General features: G+C 34.1%; 1 protein-coding gene across 2 annotated transcripts in view; it reads right to left on the minus strand.

Annotated features, from left to right (window-relative positions):
- Window positions 1–21,232, minus strand: part of GALNTL6 (polypeptide N-acetylgalactosaminyltransferase like 6) — a 956,008-nt gene that overhangs the window by 605,444 nt on the left and 329,332 nt on the right. For both annotated transcript variants that reach the window (XM_081810998.1, XM_081810995.1), the window contains one exon: window positions 5,111–5,249. In XM_081810998.1, the coding sequence (XP_081667124.1) occupies window positions 5,111–5,249 (139 nt within the window). The remainder of the gene's footprint in view (window positions 1–5,110; window positions 5,250–21,232) is intronic.

Below are 21,232 nucleotides of genomic sequence, written 5' to 3' on the forward strand. Positions count from 1 at the left end.
ACTATAAGGCACTGAAAAATAAAAAAAAAAATCACTCAAAAGTTTGTTATGTTGAGAAATTGTGATTTCTCATCATATACAAAGAAGATATTAGGCACTTAGATATTAGACTCCTCTCCTCTCAGATAGATATTCCCATGTAGAGGGACAGCCATTAGATTAATTCTCCTTTCTAGGAGAAAGGAAGACACACAACTGATGAATTTGTGTTAGTGAGCTTATCACGCTTGGCTCAGCCCCTCCTTCATTTTTCTGCTTTGGAACTTGCTTGCCTGCAGAGGTCAGACATCTAACTCTGCCCTCCAGGCCTTATGTTATACAACTGTCTTTGCATGTTTTGCAATGCCTATGACTTGAAGGCTGAACGTGCCTCATTCTAGAGTTCACACTTAACCTACATCTACATCATGCCCACTGATAGAATCCTATCCATAATAAAAATAATCTTTAATTCCCAGCCAGTTCTGGGACAATCTCTCATTTGGTTCTGAAATTGTACAGGGAGGAGCATTGTGATGTAACTGCAATGCTACTGAAAACACTCGTATAATCAAGAGGTTGTAAAAAGTCTTGTATATTTTCCCAGGAGTTGAGATACCACAGAATTTCTTCTCAATGGTCAATATTTTATTTATTGTCAAAGTCATGAAGCTATCTCAGGAATGTAAGTGAAATATAAAGGAAAAGTTAAATGAAAAGGAAAGGCCACAAGTCAGAATAGAATTTTTTAGTACAAAAATAGCCCAGCTACTCAGCCACCTTATAAATGCATCTTGATTTGTGTGTTTGTATATGACTATGTATTTGTATAAATATGTATTTTTTTTCTAACAGCAAAAATGAACCTCAAGTCATGATGCATTTACCTGAATCCTCTGCAAAGCCTACCTCAACGCTCCTATTATACATGTACCTCTGCATCCTAGTCTCATGTATTTCTTCTCTTCATAGATGTAATTTCATCTTGCACACATTAATTATATCACATTTGGGGGAGTATTTGTGGTAACTACTTATAAATTTATTTATGTCTAGGGAGTAATACTCACTCAAATATTCTTCAATCTTATCTTGCTAACAATATATTCACACATAAGTTTATCAGTTTCTTTTCTATGCAAGCCATCCATCCTTCCACGGTTTTCTACTTCCCTATTTTATATGTATTTTGTATTCTAAATATACGTTTCATATTTCCCATCTTGAGCTGGAAGTCAAAATAAAATGTTCTACTGCATACAAAGATGTGGCATCCCAGAAGAGTGAAGGAATACAAAGAAAATGCTCAATCAAGATACAGGTGACAGGAAATCGAAATGTAGTAAAATGAAGCCAGGCCAATAAGGTATCCACTGACTGAACATTTGTCACCCAGAAACTCACATAGCAAAATTCTTATCAGCATTGCATTAGACAAAATATAAAAATAATATGTTTTAAGGACATAACTCAGTTTAAGGCCCAGGTCTATGAATATAGACATAATTAGGCAGTAAGTCAAGAAGGGAGTATTTAAAATGCACAGATAGGTCTTCAAAAAGTACAAAAGTAAACGAAAAGGGTAGGGATATGTATGGATCTGGAAGAAGGAGTAGAAAATTTGACAATACCAAAGCATAGATGGGAAACAAAACAAAACAACAAAAAAACCCACTAAAATGTAATTTACAAGATAGGGAGATGCTAAAATGACTTGGACAAATGTAAGAAATTTAAAAACATAAATGAGAGGGCTCATTTGGGTGGCTCAGTTGGTTAAGCGACTGCCTTCGGCTCAGGTCATGATCCTGGAGTCCCTGGATCGAGTCCCACATCGGGCTCCCTGCTCGGCAGGGAGTCTGCTTCTCCCTCTGACCCTTCCCCCTCTCATGTGTTCTCTCTCATTCTCTCTCTCTCAAATAAATAAATCTTTAAAAAAATAAAAAATAAAAAATAAAAAATAAATAAAAACATAAATGAGAACCTTGGAATTTATTATTAGGACATGAATAAGAATGATTAAATTATTGGACACATGCCAACTGACTTTCCTTAATCTATGGCTCCCCACTTAATGAGAATCTATTACTGACTTAATGAAATAATACAGCCAAAGGAAAACAGTTCATTTTTATGCTATTGGATAAGAAAGGAGCAGGACAGGTAAAGGAAGAATGTGTTCTGGATTGGGATTTCTGGAATAACTCACATTCAGAAAATTCTTCACAGTGAATAAGAATGTATGTACACTAAGCATGTCAAACACCTAGAATCATGATTTATTTTATTTTTTTAATTTGCTAAGTGTAAGAATACGAAGGAGTAGAGAGAGCACTTGTGTATACAGGGAGAGTGATCTACAGTGTAGAACAGTGGAGTAAGAACTACAATTCTGTGTTTTGGAATAAAGACCAAGCTAAGCAAAATTGCAAGATATGATTCCCCAATATTTTCCATTATAAAACCCCAGAGCAAGGAAAAATCAATTCTTCTCTTCTGGCACTTTGAGCCTGTAATTTGAATTGGCTGACTGCAGATGCAAAGTTTCTTAGAACTGTTATGTTTGACTGTAAAAATCACACAAATTTTCCATTCTCTTCTGCAGATTCTGTCAATATAAACAAGCTGTGGTCAATTACCTGCAGCCCAGTGAAATGGCTAATACTGGATGGAGCTGGTGTCAATTTGCCTTCATAATTTCAGGAACCACTTACACAGAGCTACATGCTCTTGTGGTTATCTGTGCCTGCATTTTGAGAAGCACGGATGAGGTCAAATGCATAGGACTTGAAACAGTGTGATCCCTGTAAGATTTTTTTGTTTAGTTTAGGCTCTCAATTTCCTACACGTAGGACCTTGACATAATAAGGCTGCATTGGATCTCTCTTCTTGCATCTCTGAGAGTCACCTACTAGACTAACCCGGGTAAACTATCACTCCCAGTAGTCCTGAAATTAACCCTTTGCAGTCCTCCACCTCCAACCCTCTAATAAGGGTTTTTTTTTTTTTTTTTTTCCTGAGGGTGCCTGGTGGCTTGGTCTGTTGAGCATCTGCCTGTGGCTCAGGTCACGATCCTGGGGTCCTGGGATCGAGCCCCTGTTGGGCTCCCTGCTCAGCTGGGAGTCTGCTTCTCCCTCTGCCTCTCCCCCTGCTCCTCCCCCAGCTTGTGCTTTTTCTCAAATAAATAAATAAAATCTTAAAAAAAAAGGTTTTTGTTTTTTTTTTCTATGTTGGTGTCATTTTACTAGGTGAGAGTCCCACTTGATATCCAGCCTCAGTAAATAAGTAAAATATGGTCTGTGACCATATTTTAGCCACATTTATCTCCCCTAACATTTAGAATAATGCCCTTTGATACTGTAAACTCAATAACTCTAATAAAAATTTCAAAATATTTTTCTCTCCGTTTTTCCATTTTCTTTTCCATTATTGCTTAAGAATATCTTATCTTAAAAGGTGGTAGTTATGCTAAAAATACACTGAGAAGAATGGGAATATCAGCCTTCTTTTGACTTCAGTGATTTTCTGCACTGTTTCCATCTGCAATTCTTTCCACTTGAATACACATTAAAAGATTGGAAGTGTGGGGGTGGGGGAGGAGGTGGATGGAAATTATTCTCTGAGCACACTTATTATGCCAACAATGCAATTTAATGCATCTTTGATGTTGTGCAATTAGGTATTAAAATTTATCATAACTAGAAATGTTCTCGGTCAGTGGAAATTACTGTAGATAATTTCAGGTAACCTGGGAATAATCTGGTAGCTAGAAGGCCTAGACCAATATATAAAGCATTCAGTTTAGGGGAAAATTGATTTGTTCTTCACATTAATCCTCTGCTTAACTATATTGGGAAATGCAAATTCACATAAAACCTGAGAAAGAAACCAGTAATTCTTTTACATTTTAAAATAAATTTATAGACACAATATGGCAACTAAAAAATTATCCCCAAACTGTATTTTACTGATTTTTTTGGAAAGGGTTAATTATTTTTGTAAAAAATTAAGTTTTATTGTACATTACTGATTTGATTTAGATTCCTACCTCTATTTTCATTATTGCCCTTATTTTTTTAAAGATTTATTTATTCATTAGAGAGAGAGAGCACGAGGGGAGAAGCAGAGGGAGAGGGAGAGAGAGAGAATCTCAAGTAGACTCCCTGTTGAGTATAGAGCCCAACACAGGGGCTCACTCCCAAGACCCAAGATCATGACCTGAATTGAAATCTAGAGTTGGAACTTCAACCAACTGAGGCACCCAGGCGCCCTGCCCTTGTTTTATTTTCTCTGATTTTCTTTCTCTCACACCAGTGGTTCCAAATGGAGACTGAGGTGAAGGCAGGGGTAAACATATTAGTATAGTTGGATAGATTTATCAAATATGTATGGTAATTCCACAAACTCCAAATTCTGATCACATTGTATGTTTTTGGCATGCTTTTGGCCTTCTATATGCTAACAAGAAAATCATAACAGACTAGAAAAGAAGTACAGTAAGCAATGTTAGGAGTAGATAGGGGTGGAATTTCAGGAAACTATATATGATATCTTTCTTGCTTCCTTTTGCACTATAATATTTAGCTATGGTGCAGTAAAAACTTAATTCACTGTTAATTGATAAGCTACAAACAATTCATAAAGTGACAGGAAATTGAGCAACCAACCATAACCTTTGGATTATGGATGCCTTTATTGTAGGCATTCTTTATGCAAGATGTAGCATCAATGGCACTGAATATGGCTGGAGTGAAAATGAAGTCAGATATATGTGGACAGTTCTGAGAATGCTAATCACCAGAAAAAAATGTTTCCTTTATCATCGACATGACCAAAGGTAAAAATATGGGTAATATCTTAAAACACTTTATTTTAAATAGAGATAATACAGGCAACTCAATGAAAATGTGAATTAAGTTTTAGAAAGTTGGTACTTATTCTTTTCTAACTTTAAACATTACCTCAATTTAAATTTAAGTATTTAAGATTATGAAATATAAACTTATTTTTAAAAAATTATTATGGCAAAATTTATAATTATGTATCTCACTGTGATACACATTAAACATAATTTAAAAAACCAGACAAACAAAAGAAAACCACACTGCATATGGGGCTTGCTGATACTCACTTAGCATGGCGAATATCTGGCAAGGACCGCTCTAGAGCAATATTGTTGCTGACAAAAATGTTGAAACCGTTTTCCCTGTAAGCTGAGTCATCATGGTCCTCTTCAGTGAGGGGGTAAGGTTTCCCATGCTCACCTTTCCCTAGTAGGAGAAAACAAAATGGGATTATCATCCCTACAAAAACCATTGAATATTTTAGAACAGATAATAAGAGTTAAATGCGTGTACTTCCTTAGTCACCTGTTACTATGCTCCATGGAAGACCTTTTATTAAAACGTATTATTTTATAGAAAAATAAACATGTTCATGATAAAAAGCCAACAACACCGAAGTAGAAAGTATAATCATCTTCCAGAGAGAACCACTGTGAAGACTTTAAGCGTATGTTTTGTAACATTTATATGCAGCGTGTAATATATGCATTGCCTTATAATTTGACTTTATCCAACTTAGTTGTATAAAAAAGCCATATTTTCATTTACTTCTAATGGTTGATATTATTTCATTGTATCCCAATTTACACCATTCCCCTAAAGAGATACTTTCACATTACTTCTAATTCTCCCTTTTAAAAATAATGTTGAAATAAACATCTTTGTTTATATATTCTTAATTATGTATTTTTGGAAGGGGAAGGATAATTCCTATAAATAGAATCTTGAATATCTGTAGAGTAACTTATGATAGTTTTCACACATCTTCAGAAGCATTAGATAATATTTTGACATTTACCGGTGAAATATGTATTATTCATATTTTAGTTTGCTTTCTCTTGATTACTTATAAAATTAATAACTTCATATACGTTTATCATTTGTATTTCTTACATTGTGAAAGGATTGTTCAGAGTTTTTAAAAAATGTGTTTTTTTATTTTTAAAGATTTTATTTATTCTTTTGAGAGAAAGAGTGAGAAAGAGAGAGAGAAGAGAGCATGAGTAGGGGCAGAGGGAGAGGGAGAAGCAGACTCTCCTTAAGCAGGGAGCCTGACATGGGGCTTGATCCCAGGATCCTGGGATCATGACCTGAGCCGAATGCAGACGCTTAACTGACTGAGCCACCCAGGTGCCCCTTTTATTTGTTTTTTTTTTAAAACAAATTTTATATTATGCTTATTAAAGTTATTTTTTGTATTTTTAAAACAATTTTTTATTTTATTTATTTTTTATTAATTTATTTATTTGTCAGAGAAAGACAGGGAGAGAGCACAAGCAAGAGAGTGGCAGGCAGAAGGAGAAGCAGGCTCCCTGCTGAGCAAGGAACCTGATGCGGGACTCAATCCCAGCACCCTGGGATCATGACTTGAGCCAAAGACAGAAGCTTAACTGACTGAGCCACCCAGGTGTCCCTTAAAACAGTTTTTATATTGTGTTTATTAAAGCTTTGTTGAATATATATATATATTCTAAATATTTCCAAATTTACTTTATTTAAATCTAATTTAAGACTTCTGTTTTCCGGTTCTGCATGCAAGGAGTTTGGAAGTTACCACTCCATCCTAACAACAAGTACAAAGCTGAACAGACTAAAAAAATCAACAACTCTTCTTGGCCCATAAGGGAAGAAACGACATAGGGCAAACTGATGTCCCCAAAAGAGAGCCAAACAGGTGAATATAGGGAGTTGAGGCTTACCAGGGCAGGCACTCAGGAGTGCAAACCTTTTGGGAACCAGTGCTTGAACAGGAAAACTTAACAGTAATTGACAAATTGCTGGAGGCTCAGTAAAGACTGAGAGTTAAAAACTCCAGGGCTGGGATATTACCAGAGCCTAACTAACCTGAGGGAAGAGAAATACCCAACTCCAGCCTACTCTAACTATCCTGTCCAACCAAAGAGGAGAGAAAAATCCTGTCATTCACAGTCCAGAGGCAGAGGATCACTAAAAGACTGAGACCGAATCAGAAGACTATTGAACACTTCCTCTCCCCGCCACACCTCATCATCACGTTATAAAAGCTCTATTTATAATAATCCCTTTACCCAGTATATTGTGTCTGGCTATCAGGAAAAAAAAAATTACAAGGCATACCAAAAGGCAAAAAACACAATCTGAAGAGAGAATGAACATCAGAACCAGCCATGGCAGAGATGTTGGAATTATCAGACAGGGAATTTAAAGCAACTATGATTCATATGCTAAGGACTCTAATTGGTGAAGTAAATAGTGTGCAAAAACAGATGGAAAATGTAAGCAGAGAGATGGAAATTCAATAAAGGAATAAAAAAGAAATGCTAATGATAAAAAACATAAAAAAATGAAGAATGCTTTTGATGGGTTTATTAGTAGACTGGGCACAGTTGAGGAAAGAATCTCTGAGCTTGAGGATATATTAATATCAGCCTTCAAAACAAAAAGGCAAACAGAAGAAAGACTGAAAAAAGTGGAACAGAATATCCAAGGATTGTGGAACAACTATAACATACACATAATGGAAATAACAGAAGGGGAAGAAAAAGGGAAAGGAATAGAAGAAATATTTGAAACAACGACTGAGAATTTCCCCAAATTAATGCCGGACAGCATACCACAGATCCAAGAAGCTTAGAAAACACTAGGACAGGACAAATGCCAAAACGAAACAAAACAAAATTACAAACTACACCTAGGCATATCATTTTCAAATTACAGAAAATCAAAGCTAAAGACAAAATCTTGAAAGAAGCCAGTGGAAAAAAACATCCTATCTGTACAGGAACAACAACAAAAAAAGAATTACATCTAACTTCACTTCTGAAACCACGTAAGCAAGAGAGTCAAATGAAATATTTAGAATTGAAAGAAGATAAAAAACACCAACCTAGAATTCTGTATGCTGTGGGATTGTCCTTCAAAAGTAAAGGAGAAATAAGAGTTTCTCAGACATACAAAAGTTGAAGAATTTGTTGCCAGTAGATTTATATTGTAAGAAATGTTTTTAAAAAGTTCTTTAGAGAGGAGGAAAATGATACAGATGAGAAATTTAGATCTACATAAAGAAAGGAAAAACATTGTGGAAGAATAAGAGAAGATAAAATAAAAAATAAAAGCTTTTTACTTTTCTTAATCGATATAACATAGCAGTTTGTTCAAACTAGAGTACCAACAATAGATTACATTACATGTGTGTATATATATATATATATCCTACGAATTGATATGCTAAGAGAGAAAAATGGAATCCTGTAAAATGCTTAATTAAAAAACACAAAAGACAAAAAAAAAGTGGAAGACAAAAATGGAACAAGGAATAAAAACAGCAAATAGAAAACAGTAATGAATATGGTAGATATTAATCAAACTGTCTAAATAATCACTTTAAATGTCAGTGGTCTAAATGCACCAATTAAAAAACAGAAATTGTCAGAGTGGATCAAAATAAATCTAATTTAAGATTTTTTTCCAACCGGATGTTTTTTTTTCTTTCATAGTTTATTCACATATTATATTTATAAATAAATCTTTTCTCAGTATTATTTTTTATTTTTATTTGTATTTATCTTTATTTTTTATTTATTTCTTAAAATATTTTATTTATTTATTTGAGAGAGAGAGCATGAGAGGGAAGAGGGTCAGAGGGAGAAGCAGACTCCCCACTGAGTGGGGAGCCCAATGAAGGGCTTGATCCTGGGACTGCAGGATTATGACCTGATTGGAAGGCAGACACTTAACAGACTGAGCCACCTGGGTGCCCCGCAATATTATTTTTTTAATTCATTCATGAATTCAGAGTTTTACTAACATTTTATTTTTGTTTTGTCCATCAAAATTTTGAACCATCTGGCTTGTGAGAAATGAAGAAAGTATCACATTTATTTTTTCACAAATAGGTAGCCATAGGAATTACATTTAATGAATAGTCTTTTCCTTTCTTGTCCACATACAAAATTTCACACATTTTACTGGCATATTTGGGGACTTCCATATGTTCCTCTTTTCTGTCAATTTTTACACTGGAACACTAGTGGCAACACATTTTAATGTTTGGCAGAGCCATTTCTCACTCACCATATTCTTTTTCAGAAGAATATCACATATTTATTTTTCTATGTGAACTTTAGACTCATTTTACTATTTAATAAAATGGTCAGTTTGGATTTTGTTTTGAGATTAATTGAATTGATCACTTCATCCTTAGGGAAGTAATATTTTTATATATCTTAACAATTTTTCATAGTTTTTTCCCCCTGGATTTCAGTGGAATGTCACACATTTTTTTTTCTTTTTTCTTTTTTTTTAGTTCAAGCCTTTTTTTCTTAAGTTTTTCTAGGTAGGTGTTTTTCTTCACTGTACTATAAGTACCATCCTTTCTTCTATTATATTTTCTACATGGTATACACTAAAGCTATTGATTTTTATACTTAATTGTTAACCAGTTACCTTACTCAACTTTTTTCTAAAAATACATATATATTTTTTATATGCATATATATTTATCTTGGGTGTTTCAAAGTACACATCATTTCATTTCAAATAATAATAATTATTTTTCTTAAAGATTTGTTTATTTATTTTAGAGAAAGAAAGAGAGAGAGAGAGCAGGAGCGAGGGGAGAGGCAGAGGGAGAGAGAGAGAGAAACCTTAAACAGACTCCCCACTGAGCGTGGAGCCCTATGTGGGTCTCCATTCTAGGACCCTAAAATCATGGCCTGAGCAGATATCAAGAGTCTTGACACTTAACCAACTGAGCTATCCAGGCATCCTAAATCATAATATTTAGTCTCCCCTCTTCCTCCTTTCTTCATGTGTACCACTTTCAGATTTCTTGTTTAATTCTATAGTCAAGAATAAATAACATTGGTGTCAACAGGCACTTACTCAGGTAATGACTTTAATGTGATTCCTGTTAAACACTGCACATGAATGTGTGTGCGTGTATATGTAGTGATAACTTAACATGTTAAGAAAGAATACTTCTAGTGCCTTTTAAATAAAGGTAGTTTTTTATGAATAGAATAAGAAAGTTTACCAAATTATTTTTCAAATTTTAATGTTTTTTTTAATATTTTCACCATATTAATCTTTGATTTTGCAATATATTATTTGTGTTTAATCACTGAAATATCTTGTTTGTTAGGAAATTTGGCTTCTATATCAGTAATCCCTCAAATAAAAGTGAAAGCTTTTTTTTTATTAGCTTCTAGCTTCTGCCCTAATAACATTAACCTCAGTAGTGGTGACAGCCAAGATCAAACAGTTGTAGAAAGGAATTATCTGCTCAAGAAGCAGACTGAAAATCTCTCCAATTTTAAGGGAGAGAACCAAAAATGTTTAAGTGTTTCACTTTGGCCATCAAAAAAGAAAATACAGGATCTCGCCTGTTTTTCTGTTATTTCTTAGGATAAAATGCCAGTTGCTTTTTTAACCTAAAAGGGAAATAAATAGGTCAGTGAGAAATTTCATTTGTCTAACACCTAATTATTGAGCATCCACTAGGGGCAAAGTAGTACATTAAATCATTTTAAGAACATTTTCTTTTTTTTTTAAAGATTTTATTTATTTATTTGACAGAGAGAGAGCGAGAGCAGGAACACAAGCAGGGGGAGTGGGAGAGGGAGAAGCAGGCTTCCTGCTGAGCAGGGAGCCCGACGCAGGATTTGATCCCAGGATCCTGGGACCATGACCTGAACTGAAGGCAGACGCTTAACGACTGAGCCACCCAGGCGCCCCTTTATGAACATTTTCTAACTCAACACTACGAAATAAACATTGTTCTACCCATGTTACGTGTAAGTAAGCAAAAGAGAGACTGACATTTCCAATAAGGATTTCCACAATCAGCAATTAGCTGATTTTTTTTTTTAAATATCTAAACTTTTAAAAGATCTAAATCTCTCTCCACTGAGTGGCCAAATACTAGATAAGGTCTTTTGATCTTATATATTCTCTAGCGTGTACTGGATAGATCCTATTTAATAAGAAAATCATAGTGCATAGTAGTTTTTATTTTCTTTAGTAAATTTTTATTTTTTAATTTATATGCCCTAAGTGAAATGTATACATGTAGCCAAGGCTTCTTTTCAATAATTTTTGTAGAGATATTTTTTAGTGCTCAGCTTTTAGATTCAGCCACTTTAAGACTACAAATATAAATTTTAAAGCTACACATTCATTAAAACACCTGCCAATCAAAGGGAAATTCATTTTCTCTGTACAGCAATTTAGCCTACAGACTGATAAATCTCCTGAGACAAGGCTTTTCAAATGAGTAAGTGATACTCTAGAGTTATAAAACAAAACTTGAGTCACCAGTGATGGCATACTAGAAATTTCTTCATTGCAGTTGTGAGAATAGGTTTTAAATTTTTATGTTCTTATGCACAGAGCCTGCAGTTTTTACTGCAAATGCTACTAACTCATCTTAAGTTTTCATATGTAAAGCCTCAGGGACTGTCACATCTCATGTGGTTTAAGATTTCTTCTGTAAAGCAACAAAACAAAACAGCAAAAACTCCAAACAAAGCAACAAAAATAGGTGTATGTTGAAAATTGATTTATTATTCAAAGGTGTTTTGAGTGATTATTAGTCTACAGATTTACCTATTTAACATATTAAAGATTCTAATATACCTACCTTACTGTTATCAATTGTAAATTCAAATCAGTCTTTTACTTGAAATGTAAGAAATAGTGTACTGTCTGCTACGTTTAAAATAGTATGAAAAGGGGAAGTTGGGTGGCTCAGTGGGTTAAGTCCCCCTGGGTTTTGGCTTGGTCATGATCTCCAGGGTCTTGAAATCAAGCCCTGTATATGGCCCTGCACTCAGCACAGACTCTGTTCCTCTCCCTCCCCTTCTGCTCCTCCCAGCCTGAAATAAATAAATAAATAAATAAATAAATAAATAAATAAATAAATAAAATCTATGAAATAGTATGAAAGGTGTGAGATATTTTAAAGAATCAGATATAAAAATTAATACTATATTAATACATGGATAGCTATTAAGTAGAAAAATTCCATCTTATAAATATGTCTCTGATCCCGTGTATTCAAGGCATATGGTAGAATTTAAATGGAAATTAGGTTACTCTCATAGTGCACCTAGTATTTATCCTCCAGATGAAATAACATTTCATTTAGCCTGGCATACATATAGACTGGTATCATTATTATTATTTTTTTAATGTTTATTGAGTATCCACTATATGCATCGCTGGATGTGGAAAGGGAAAATGTGTATAGTATGACCCCAGGCCTGAAAAAGCTAGAAATATACTCTGACTAGTAAGATATGGTCTCCTACGAATTGAATGTTTGTGTTCCCACAAAATTCTTATGTTGAAATCCTAACTCCAGATGTGAGGGCATTTAGAGGTGAGACCTTTGGGAAGAGGGGATCAGTCTGTGAGATTAAGACTCATAGATGGGATTAGTGTCCTGATAAAAGGCCCAGAGAGCTTCCTTGCCTTTCACCTTGTGAGGACACAGGAAAAAGACAGTCCTCTATGAACTATGAACTCTCCAGTCACGAAATTTACTGGTGCCTTAATTTTGGACTTCCCAGCCTCCAGAAATGTGAGAAATATATTTCTGTTGTTTATAAGCCACCGAGTCTATGGTATTTTACTATAGCAGCCCAAACAGACTGAGGGCAAAACTATAAAACAATTATTGTGAAAAAGAAGCATGGTATTTGTGGAAGTGAATGAATTGGACAATTAACCCTATAAGAATTGCACAACTGTGGCAAACTGAGGAACTGTATATGGCTTGGAAACTCCAACCAGGAAGAGGGAGTTTACAGTGCAAACTTGGATAGAGGAAGATTTACATTGTTTAAGAGGTCTGGAGCTGGGGAGACTACATAAGAATTGAAATAAATGAATTTGTACAGATGAGATTTTTTTTTTAAAAGATTTTATTTATTTATTTGACAGAGAGACACACAGCGAAAGAGGGAACACAAGCAGGGGGAGTGGGAGAGGGAGAAGCAGGCTCCCCGCTGAGCAGGGAGCTGCATGCGGGGGCTCGGTTCCAGGACCCTGAGATCATGACCTGAGCTGAAGGCAGACGCCTAACGACAGCCACCCAGGCGCCCCCAGATGAAACTTTTGGAACATGCTTTTTGAAAATAATTAATAAACTTATATAAATAGATTTAGATCTCACAAAATACAATACTAAGAGATAAAATAGGTTTTTGTCTGAGGAAAAAAAAATCTAGTGACAGTTTAAGGTACTTAAAATTTTCCTAGAAGTAATTGGAGTATAAGAATAGCAGAAGGAAAGTGTTTTAACACTTTTCCTGAGGGGCTTGAGGATAAGCAGTTAGAACACTCAAGAATCCATATAGTCAGGTCTTTGCTCAAATATAATTTTCTTGGAGACATTCTTCATAATCAACCAACCCATCTTAAATGAGCATACCCAGCACTCCTTGCCCTATTTCCCAAGTCTATTTTATTTTGACCATGCACTTCTTTTCTACCATACATTACTATTCTAACTTTATTAATTGACTATTAATTCTAAAATCTATTAATTGAATATCTCCTCATTGGGATATAAGCTCTATGAAAGCAGAGACTTTTTGCTGTTCCCTATAGTGTCCCCAGAACCTAGGAGAGTGTCTGCCACATAGCAGATACTTAATAAATATTTTAACTGGTGTATAAATAATAAAGTGATAAAGACTTGGGCTTATTACCCAATGGAAATAAAGATGTTCATTTATTTATTCAAAACTGCATATTTTTTTTTAAGATTTTATTTATTTATTTGAGAGAGAGAATGAGACAGAGAGAGAGAGCATGAGATGGGGGAGGATGAGGGAGAAGCAGACTCCCCGCTGAGCAGGGAGCCCGATGCGGGACTCGATCCCGGGACTCCAGGATCATGACTTGAGCCGAAGGCAGTCGCTTAACCAACTGAGCCACCCAGGTGCCCTCAAAACTGCATATTAAGCATCTATTCTGACATAGGGGCTAAAAATTAAATGATGACTATCACAGTTATTACCTTTGACATCATGTGTAAGAGAAGGAAGTAAAAACATCATTGTGATTTAAAATACAAACATAATAATCTATAAGATCATTGAGGGATAGGATTGTGTCTTGCTATCTTGTGCTCAGGAAACATTAGCGTAGTACTTATCACATGATTTGTCTCCCAAAATACCTGTGAAATGAATAAATGGAGAAATGAATTAATGCACTTTGTACTATGAGAAGGATAGAGGATGTATCTCAATGATATGAGCTCTTTCAGCAGACAGAGAAGGAAGCAGTTAGACAGGCAGAAAGAAGTGCCCCAGGCATGATACAGAGAGGTAGTAATAAGGAATTCCAACTCTGGTTTGGAATGATTGGAGTGTGGTTTTTGTAAGATGGAGCAATAAAAGACATAGCTGGAAAGGTAGTAAATTATTGTTTTTGCATTATTCTGGAAGTGATAAAAGTCCTAATCAAAGTGAAGTATAGTAAGTTAGTAATCCATACTGAAATCTCTAGGGTAACAACAACAAAAAATTACCCAAGAATGTATAACACAAAATCTAATAAGATAAAAAATAATAAAACAAAAATAAAATAATAAGGAAAAAATGTAAAAAGTCTATGTTACAAAAAAGCAGAAAAGAATGAATTAAAGATTATACAACAAATGAGACATATAGAAACCAAATAGCAAAATTTAAATGAAATAGATTAATTCTTTAAAGAAACTTACCAAAATTAACAAGAAGACACTTATTACCAAAGTAGTCCTGCATCTGTTTAAAAATTTTTCTCTCCCTAAATTTACATTAACTATTTACTGGACAAATGAAAGGTACCTTTCATCTTTTTAAGTGTTTTTTCCCAAATTTATTGAGATATAATTAACATATAGCATTGTGTAAGTTTATGTGTACAATATGTTGATTTTATATACTTACATAATGAGAAATTACTATCACCATCTCATTAGGTGACGCCTTTATCACCTTTTCTTTTTTGTAGTGAGAATGTTTACGATCTACTCTCTTAGCAACTTTCAAATATATAATACAGTATCATTAACTATAATCACCATGCTGTACATTAGATCCTCAGAAGTTATTAATCATATAACTGGAAGTTCATACCTTTTGATCAACATCTTCCCACTTCCTTAACTCCCCCCTCCCCTGCCCAGGCCTTAGCAATTACCATTCAGCTCTCTGTTTCTATTAATTTGGTGTTTTTAGATTCCATATGTGAGTGATATCAAACCATATTTGTCCTTCTCTGACTTCCTTCACTTAGCATATACAATAGATTTAGCCATGAGAAAGGAGGAAATTTTTCCACAAGGATTGACCTTGTGGGCATTATGTTTAAAAAATTTTGAAAACTCCAGGCCCACATGGATTCACTGATGAACTTTTCTAAACATTAAAATGAGAAATGGTATCATTTTTACACAAATATTTTAGAAATTAGAGAAATTCTTCATATGATACTAGCATGAACCTGATATCAAAACCAGGCAAACACATAATAAGAAATGAATATATTGGACCTATGTCTCTCATGAGTATAGAAGGAAAAAATCCTTAACAAAAATAGCACAGTGAATCTATCAATATTTTAAAAGACATTATATCATGACCAATTGGGATTTATTCTAGAAATGCAATGTTGGTTTAATATTCAAAATCAATCAATATAACTCACATTAACAGAATAAAAGAGATAAGTCATATTATTATCTCAGTACAGGCAAAAAAATCATTTGATAAAACTCAACAATGTACTTATAATGGAAATTTTCAGTAACCTAAAAATAGAAGGGAACTTTTTTTTAACATGACAAAGGGTATTCACAATAAAAATTCAGCAAACATGTATCTTTGGTGAAATAGTGAATACTTTCCCCCTGAGATTGGAAACACAACACTAATCTCAAGCATCACTACCTCTATCTAAATTGACACTATCCATTGAGCCTATCAAGTGAAATGAGTCATGAAGAAGAAAGAAAAGATATAAAGACTGTAAAAGAAGAATGAAAACTAGTATTATTTTAAATGACATTAAATGTGTACAAAAAAATCCAACAAAATTTAAAACCTATAATAATTGATAAATTAATTTTTCAAGATTGTGACTGATAAATGTCAATATATGTTCAACTTTATTTACTAACAACAAGCTTGAAATAAAAATTTTAAAATAGGGGTGCCTGGGTGGCTCAGTCAGTTAGGCATCCAACTGGCTCAGGTAATGATCTCAGGGTTCTGAGATCCAGACCCAAGTGGGGCTCTGCACTCAGCAGACTTCAGAATCTCTTTCCCACTCCTTCTCCCTCTCCCTCTACCTCTCTCCCCACTTGTGTTCATGGTCTCTCTCTCTCTCTCTCGCTCTCAAATAAGTAAATACAATCTTAAAAAAAATTTAAATAGCTTTTGAAATCACATGGAAGTATCAAATATGTAAGAATAAATCTAAAAAAAATATGCATAAGGCCACTCTCTGTACTAAATATGTAAGAAACACTTTTGGGAGAAATTAATGAAGAGCTAAATAATTGGAGTGATTCATCATGATCTTGGATTGGACAAAGTCTTTTAAGATGTCAACTCCGCATGAATTGATAATTTACTTAAACCACAGTCCAAATTAAAATCCTGGGAGTTTTTGCTTCTTGGTGGTGGTGGTGATGTGTGTGAGTGGGGTACAGTATATAGTGAGATGGAGGAGCTCAATTAAAAATGAATTTTTAGAGCCTAAACTTCCCACCACAATATTAAAGAAGAAAGGCATAGTTGGAGCAAATTAAACCTATACACATTAGGTCATAGAATAAACCAGAACTAATTTGGTTACATAAAAATGATAACGTGGGGCACCTGGGTGGCTCAGCCGTTGGGCGTCTGCCTTCGGCTCGGGTCATGATCCCAGGGTCCTGGGATCGAGCCCCGCATCGGGCTCCCTGCTCTGTGGGAGGCCTGCTTCTCCCTCTCCCACTCCCCCTGCTTGTGTTCCCTCTCTCTCTCTGTCAAATAAATAAATAAAATCTTTAAAAAAAAATGATAACGTGAACATAAAGACACATATATGAAAGACGTTTCTAAGAACAGCATATAAATGAATACAACATATAAATGAATATATATATATAAATGATAATGTAATCATGATGTAGTAATAATAACCAGTTATTACTGGTAGTAATATTGTTTCCATTTTCTGATTATAGAAACTTCATTTTTAAAAAGAACAGTTGTCTGTCTAACATTTAGAGATACGGGTAATTTTTATATTAAAAAAACCTTATGTATTTTTTTTATTTAGCATGTAAAGAGTTAAGTAACAAGATGTATTTGTATTTATTCTGAGCACAGATCTTTAAAGGAGAGAGAGCATAAATCTATGTGCTCAAATTGATGTTGTTAATAAGAATTTACTATGAAAAAATTTAAAAGTTGACTTTAGATATGTTTGTATAGAAACCTAGTGTTCTGTTATTTTTCAGCTTTCAATGTGGGCTTGTGAAAAAGTCTTTATTTCCTAATTGTGTAGTTATTCTCTAAATTATTGCAAAAAACTTCATTGTCTGCAGACAATGCAGGAGAAATCATGTTAAGAAATATTTTGCCTCAACATCCCAAATTTCTTTAAAGCTTATTTAGTTTCATTCATCACTGGTGTGTGTTCTACTTACGTAGATATAATTATAAGATTTTCTTAGTCATTATGGACAAATGATAAAATGTATTTTATAAGTATTTTAAGTCCAAAAGGGATCTGTAATCTATATATTAGAGGATTTCTGCATTTTCTCTCTCCCCTTCATCCTCTTGCTTCTTCCTAAGGGGAAGTGCTTGATTTAATTCCCAGGCAGTGCATTCCTCAGAAAGTGACAACTATTTTTTTTTTTTTTTGATGGACTCAAACTAAATGGAACATTACTGTCAAATGTGTCTGACTTGGTCTGTTAGCATCTTCCTTTGTGTAAAAATCATAAACTGTCAGAGTGTCATGGGTTAGACATTTTTACCACTTCTGAAAAAATGAGGCAACACAATCATGAAATATTCCATATGCCATTTGAAGCATACAGAGACGTTGAGATAAAAACTATCAAAGAGAGTGGAAAGAAATATAAAGAAAATAAAGAGGCCACTGGTAAAAGGACAAAATAGAATGAAAGCAGCAAAAGAAAAAAAAAAAGGTTAGCAAATAAAACAATTGAAGACAAAATTTGGGGGGGGTTTCAACAAATTTATTCCTCGCAATAACGTAGTAAAAGTCTGATTTATAAAATAAAGTTAATTTTATAATTTATTACTAGTAACATTGTACAGAGCTTAAAGAGACAACTGAAATTATATTATACTGTATGATGAGAAAAATAAAGAGTTTGTGATCCTAAATAAGTTCAAGGAAAAAAAATTATTTGGGTTAAATAATATCAGGCACCCTGAAATGTCATGGCTTTTAAATTAAGTGAATGATGAATATATGTCTATGTCACATTTAAAATAGTTTCTACACAACAATCAACATCTTACTATATTTTGATTACAAATGACAACAAATGCCTTAGAAGAGCTTATGCTATTTATAATAAAATTTTACCTGATGCTGAGGGACAAGTAACTTCTAACTCAGTAGATTATAAAGAAAGGAGGATGTATGAGAAGAGATGAAAAAATGAAAACGATCTTACTTGCTATAGTCATTCAAGAATAAAAACACCACAAATAGCGTATTCTTGGTCAGGGCCAGGATGTTGGAGGTGGGGTCAAGAGACAGGTGACTGTTTATCAAATGGACAAAAGAAGGCAACTCATGAAAAACTTGCACTAAGAACTATATGCAATATGTAATTCTTATTTTAAATATGATTGGATTTACATTTCTGTGGAACCAGAAAAGCCTTTCAACCTGCTCACTGAAGTGTAAGAGTCTCTCTCCCTCATGTCTGTAGTAATGGCATGAAAAATTATCAGTGATCCATGTCTCAGAAACTTCCCATTGTTCCAACAACCATGGCATACAGAGAGCACAGACACCATAAATACACAAAATTCTAGTAAGGTTTTTGAGTGAAGAGATTTTAATAAAATATAGAAGTGCTTTAGATTTAGAGTAATTTCTTAAAGGACAACTAGTTCAAATTCATTAATATCAGAAATATCTGTATTTTAAATTAATCAAAATGCTTCCTATGTTTATACTAAAATTTTCTACTGTTTTTCATGTATATTTTATTATATTTTTCTTCATTTCATAAGAAATTGATTAACTATATCTAGGTAAGTAGCTGTGTTACTTACAAAGGGAACAAAGAATTTCTGTCATGCCAAAACACTTCCTGGAATGTAATCTCGTTGTGCTTAGTCTTAATTCCATGACTCACTCAAGGAATTTTGTTGTCTGATTGAATTATCCTGGAAGTGAGAACTGCAAATTGGTTTTTAAAAATTGTGGATTTTTTTTTTTTAAGATTTCATTTATTTATCAGACAGGCAGAGCACAAGCACCGGGATTGGCAGGCAGAGGGAGAAGCAGACTTCCTGCTGAGCAGGGAGCCCCATGCGGGACTCGATCTCAGGACCCTGGGATCATGACCTGAGCCAAAGGCAGATGCTTAACTGACTGAGCCACCCAGGTGCTCCAAAAAAATTGTGGATTTTATCACTATGAACATAGATAAAACATACCCATGCAACTTTAACCTATTCTTTGGAAAATCTAGTAAGTTATTCTTTTCCTAAAGTGTTTCCATGTGGACTTCCAATACATTTGCCTTCAATAACCTCCTTTTTTCTGCTTAAGGAACAGATTTGTTTTCAGATGTCAAGGAGTTTTTGTTGTTGTTGTTTTTCTTTAATTTTCTTCAAACTATATATATTAGCTCTTTTTCTGAAAAATCATAATCTTTTAAAAGTGGTCAACACACCTAAGTTACAGAGGTATGATAATGATTAAATAAACAAATGTGTATTAAAGAGCTTTGCAAACTGTATGGCCAAAAAAAAAAATAAAACTTTCTAGTAAAACATTATCATTTTACAGTGTTTTTCTCTTTAATTCTTTCAGATAGCCCTTTCCAGCACCAATTTGGCCAAATTTAGATTAAAAACAGAAATTTTACTTTATTAAAACTAAAACTTTCCAACTGAATTGAAGAAGTACCTCAACTTATTTAATCAATATTATGCTACTTATTTCCCTTTCATTAGCTGACATTTTGTTACAGGGCTCAACTATACCTCTCAAGGATTTTTTTTTTTAAGATCTTTGTTGTTTTTATAGAAATGAAAAAAAACTTGGGCTCACAATAAATTAAAAATAAAAGGCACTCCAAATCTTATCATTTATCATTCAAACATTAGGTAAATTTATTTATAAACATTTTTTGAATATATCAAAGGGTAATTATTATTGAATGACTGTATAAAACCTGGGCTGTTCTATGCATGGTATTTCAACTTTTTTATCATATCAAAGAATGTTAAACATTCCCATTAAGTTTAAGAACTTAAATAAGCTTCCACTAAAATGGTAAATTGAACATACATTTTTTTCTGCTTTCCTTCTGGAAATCACAGTAAAATGTTAAAAGGCAATTAAAAGGGATGCCTGGGTGGCTCAGTCGGTTAAGCACCTGCCTTTGGCTCAGGTCATGATCTCAGGATCCTGGAATGGAGCCCCACATAGGGCTCCCTACTCAGTGGGGAGTCTGCTACTCCCTCTGCCCCTCAGCCTGCTTGTGCTCTCTCTTGCTATCTCTCTCTCTCTCAGATAAATAGTTTTTTTTAAAAAAAGACAATTAAAATATTAGAGACCTAGGGCAAAGAAGAGAAAAAAAGGGAAGCAATTAGCATAAAAGAGATAAACACAAATCTGTAAACAATGGAAAGATCAGCATATGGTTCCTGATAAATCAGGGGGAAGAAACATAGCCAAGTTCCACTGGAAGAGAGAGGAAACAAGACTGCGCTGTAGAAATTCAAAGGCTCTCTGGACGTGTCTAGACCAGCTATGGAGAAGGGTGGGATTGAAATATGAAGCTTCAAACTGGCAGAATAACTGAAATTCTGCATACCAAATAGTCAAGATTCCAATCTCACTCCTCTTCTGTAATCTCTCCACCCATTATTCAGTCACGCTACAGCAAAACGTACCATCAGACCAATCTGACCACCAGCAGAACTCCAACTCAGCTCCAC

Source organism: Leptonychotes weddellii, chromosome 2 (assembly GCF_054177405.1).
Source record: "Leptonychotes weddellii isolate Sample4059 chromosome 2, ASM5417740v2, whole genome shotgun sequence".
In the NCBI taxonomy this organism is placed as follows: Eukaryota; Metazoa; Chordata; class Mammalia; order Carnivora; family Phocidae; genus Leptonychotes; species Leptonychotes weddellii.